This window comes from Melanostigma gelatinosum (genome assembly GCF_949748355.1).
Source record: "Melanostigma gelatinosum genome assembly, chromosome: 7".
Taxonomy (NCBI): Eukaryota; Metazoa; Chordata; class Actinopteri; order Perciformes; family Zoarcidae; genus Melanostigma; species Melanostigma gelatinosum.
The window spans coordinates 27,533,013-27,537,752 of NC_136640.1; the positions used below are offsets into that span (position 1 = coordinate 27,533,013).

The 4,740-nt window shown below is 45.7% G+C and overlaps 1 protein-coding gene across 1 annotated transcript; it reads right to left on the reverse strand.

Annotated features, from left to right (window-relative positions):
• Positions 1 to 298: 298 nt before the first annotated feature.
• Positions 299 to 4,507, reverse strand: LOC306779925 (dehydrogenase/reductase SDR family member 13-like). Its single transcript, XM_079272030.1, has 5 exons — positions 4,357 to 4,507; positions 3,166 to 3,284; positions 2,767 to 2,890; positions 2,281 to 2,607; positions 299 to 1,973 (listed from the first exon to the last, which is right to left on the reverse strand). Exons 1-5 carry the CDS (start codon positions 4,481 to 4,483, stop codon positions 1,714 to 1,716), a joined length of 957 nt encoding a protein of 318 aa, XP_079128156.1. The 5' UTR covers positions 4,484 to 4,507; the 3' UTR covers positions 299 to 1,713.
• Positions 4,508 to 4,740: the final 233 nt, after the last annotated feature.

Sequence of the window (4,740 nt, forward strand, 5' to 3'; positions counted from 1 at the left end):
CCTTAATAGTACCATTATTTGTGACATGTTTATTGCTACTCTTGGGTGGTAGGACATGCTCACATTGTCCAGATAAAATCTGGCACAAGCACATCTGTCCATTGTTTGGTGGAAAACTGCACATCATGTTAAATAGACAGAACCATGACGCAATGCAGCCGATCATAAAGCAGCAAGCGCGACAGTTCTTGGTTCTCTGCTCCAGCTTTACTCACTTTGTTGTGGCTCAGGAGTGAACAAGGTGCATCACAACCAGCTCGTTGACCTTTCTTCTCAACAGCAGAGTAAGAGACACGTCTCCAAACACAGAAACCTTTATTTGTCACGTACACAAACACACAACAAATGTAGGAAGTGTTTTGTGCCTTGCTCCAGATAAAATATATATAAAAAATTGGAATAGATCAAATAGTATTGCAGAATATTATTTTACCAAAGCAGCAGTAAAACAATAAAATGGCAAGTTGAGGCCTGAATGAAGAAATTCTTCATCCTCTGTTTTGGCCACCAGAGACAAGTCTGTTGTTGGGATGATGGAGGTCTTTTCTGATCCTCTCAGCCCTCGTCCTGCACCTCCTGCTGTAAATGTCTTGTAGACAGAGTTCCTCGTCAGATGCAGGGCCATGTAACCCCTCTCAGTCCTGTACCTGAAGCAGGCGTTGATGCTGCCTGTCAGGACGTTCTCTATGTTGCAGGTGTAGAAAGACTTTAGCACCTTTAGAAGCAGCCTGAAGTCCCTGAAAGCATCGTAGGTGGTAGAGGCGCTGACAGGCTTTCTTCACCAAGGAGTTCATGTGAGAGGACCATGACAAATCCTCTGTGATGCAAAACACCTGTCCACCCTCTCCACTGGGGCCCTGTTCGAGTTCCTCTCCTGCTTCTCCCTAAAGTCCACGGTCAGCTCCTTGGTGCTGCTGATATTCACAGAGAGGTTGTTTTCCTGGCACCAATTCTCCAGGTGGAAGCAAACCCGCACCGCCTGAGGTCTGCCTGTCAGGAAGCTGAAGATCCAGCCGCACAGAGTAGCAGAGTGTGCTGTAGCCCACACAGGATTTGAACATAATTCCCTCTCCCGGTGACCAGGTGGGCCAGGGCAGTGTGGATCTGTTGGAGCTGTATGAAAACTACAACAGGTCCAGGGACTGAAGTAGTGAGGAGGGGATGAAGTCTTTGACAAGCCTCTCAGAGCAATACATCACCACAGAGGTCAGAGCTACCGGCTGGGAGGAGGTTTCTTTGAGACATATTAGATGAGTTGCATCAGCTGTTTTGGATTCATTCCTCCTTTGTCACAGTAGAAGCTGCTCCACAAAATATTAATATAGCACATTCCCTTGAATTAACTGAGAAGACGTATAGTCTCAGTTCGAAGTCATTGCATCACCAAGCTGCCAGCAGCATTTACTTCAAGCACAGGAATGAGACTTGCTGAGCCACTTTGTGGTCTGATGGAGCAGTTATCTTCCTCACACTGGACTAACATTTGAGTAAGAACACGTGGCTTTGTTAATAACTGCCATTAAATAAACAACAGGCACAAGTGTAAAGTTATACAGTTCATAGAAATAATAAAAGACTGCACTGCTTTGTGTTCACATGGTGCATGTGTACTACCATGAGAAGTACAGACCAATAATAAGCCACTGACTGTGGAGACCTGATGAGGACTCTGCTGAGGCACAGAGCGGTCACACTGGATGAGGACTCGGTCTGTTATGATAAACCGGTTAACCTCTCGCTCACTTCCCACAGCTTCTTTGCCAGGGCATCATCTCGTCCTTTGGCTCCCACCTGTTGCAGTGCACAGTTAGAGAAGTACCGTCCGCTGAGAGGCTCGATGCCCTCCTGCAGGGCACAGTACACGGTGGTCTGGGACCCCCCCGCAGGATCCAGGAAGAAGAGCTTGGCAAAGGGCGTCACGAGGTGCCGCATCCACAGGCTCATACTGCGACATAGCTCTGTGTTGATGACTCCTGGAAGAAGAAACCATCCAAATGTATGAGGATTGTGGAAGTGCTCCATGATTACTGTACAGCACAGCTTGGCTTACAGGTAGTCTGTTCTTTCAGTCTCACATACTGTTGTGATATATTAATATTTAGTGGCAGGGCAGCTGTATTTGGGACAACTAAGTCTGAGTGGTTTCCAGAGAGCTCCAGATTGAAAATCTTCCTCTGCTGAGAATAAACTCCCTCTTGAGCTTACATTAACCGTACATTAGCCTTTGCACTCACAACACTCCCCCAACACTCCTATGTAAAATGTGCAGAGGGCACTAACCTGGCTGGAGGCTGTAGCAGGTGACACTGGTGCCCTCCAGCCGGTTGGCCAGCTCCCTGGTGAAGAGCACATTAAACAGCTTGCTGTCGCAGTAGGCTCGAACGTTGTGCCAGGTGGACTGACTGGACACAGAGTCCTTCTTGGAAGACAGCAGAGTGAAGTCAGCGCTGCCAAAGCGGTGAAGAAGTGCAGCCACGGTGACCACGCGACCGGGACCGCTCTGCTGCAGCTTCTCCAGGAGAAGGTTGGTGAGCAGAAAGTGACCCAGGTGGTTGACCCCAAACGCCATGCCGAAACCATCCTCCGTGTGTCCTGGACCCATCACACCTGAAACACCGGCTCAACCACTTAGTGTACTTCCATTTTACAGCACTGTAGTGGTGAAGTCAAATGTGACTGATTTCCTTTAACAGGTGTTGATTTGGTTTGCATGAAGAAATATCAATGCACCACGGAGGGATATCACACTATTTTGAACATCATCACCTGCGTTGTTGATGAGGAGGTCCAGCTTGGCTTCAGTCTTCAGGAAGGTTTCAGCAAAGCAGCGAACAGACTGGAAACTCGCAAGATCCAGCTGCGTGAACACCACCTGGTTGTTCCCACTCTCCTGAGGGACATTAATGCTGGTAAGAGAGGCTGCAGTACACAAATATTACACTACACAATGATATTGGAAGCTGCAGCCTGTCTGTATTAGGTTATAGTGGGATGTGTTTCGAGCATGTTGTCATTGAGGCGTCCAGATTTTGAGTACATCTGGACTAAATAGTCAATAGTCAACTTTTAGATTACAACTGGCATCTGAACTGGAGTTCTTGACGTTCTTCTGGGCTTACGGAACAGTGACTATAGAGCCGACACAACAGTTATCAGAGTACTTGCTCTCCGGATGTCGAAAGCAGCAGCCTCAGCTTTGTCCTTGTTGCGGCAGGCTAGGATCACCCTGGCTCCTCTCTTTGCCAGATCCAGAGCCGTGGCCTTGCCGATGCCAGTGTTGCTTCCTGAGCAGGAAACACCAATCGCATACATCAAACTCAACAAAACACAGAAAACAAGCAGCTGTGCTGAACCCATGTTGCCTGCATTTACACCGTTTGTAAAACAGATTAGAGACAGTGTTTTTCAAAAATCATTACTCATTCATACATTTGGTGTTAAGGTCATACAATCTATATCAATCAATACAAACTCAGCTCTGTAAAATACACATTGCAGCCATCACACTGTACTTTGGTGGAGGAGCAGAGTGCTACACAAAGATGAACAGTTAACCATTCTGTGGGCTTATTGGAAGTATGCATGGCCATGCATAAGTAGACTCCACATATTTCAACTTGTATGCTCAGATTCACACTGGTGCACAGGGGTGTGTCTCTTTTAAGTTAGGGCAGTGTAAGTCTAAGTCCTGCTCTTCCTTTGTTCCTGTTACTCGGTGGGACAACCCTACCAGTATTTGAGCAACTCGTTCACATTATCTTTGGAGTGAACAGGATTTCTATAACGTCGATGCTGATTTCATCGGCTGCGGTGAGGAATGTGATGGATGATGAGATCCGAGTCAGCTTATTTGACAAGTGAAAGGTGTTAATGGAATAGTTAAGCACAAACACCTCTGCTGGTTTGAATGTTTGTGATGAGGTGGATCTACTGAACTTTATCAGGGCGGGTGAAGTGATCATTTGTGTGGACTAAAGGATACATGATGGTGAGATGAATACCTGATCAGAAGAGTTTTGTGTTTGGAGTCGGTTTTATAGACAGGTGCATTTTTTTCTTGAAATATAGTAAAGTTCTTCTCAAAATATCACATTTTTATTCTCGACTACTCAGAGAACACGTATGGGATTTCAGTTTTAAAAATTTAGCAGAAATCTTGCTGAAACACAAGAGCTGTTATAGTCCTGCAGGGGTTAATAAATTAACGAAAATGACGCTCAGAATGTTCTCTCTCACTCACTCTCTCACACACACACACACACACACACACACACACACACACACACACACACACACACACACACACACACACACACACACACACACCACTAGGAGCTAGCAACCCAGACTCGTTACCTGTAACAATGGCCGTCTTCCCGTTCAGCTTCACTGAACTGGAGCACATAGCTCCCTTGAACACACTGTAATAAACTATCATATAAAGGAAAAGTGCTCCTGCTACGAGGCACAGCAACGCAGACATCACTGCGCTGAGCTCTCTTCTTCTTCTTCTTCTTCTTCTTCTTCTTCTTCTTCTTCTTCTTCTTCCAGTTTATTGGCGGACTACAAACCAACTTTTAAGGTGCATGCCGCCACCTACTGTACCGGAGTGTGTAACATCATGACTTTATGACAGTTATCATATAAACACAATAATAATGGTATTTATAAATGAAAACAAATACACTTCATATAGAAGTTATATTCTGGATATTAAACCCGTTCCATTCAAAAATGTAC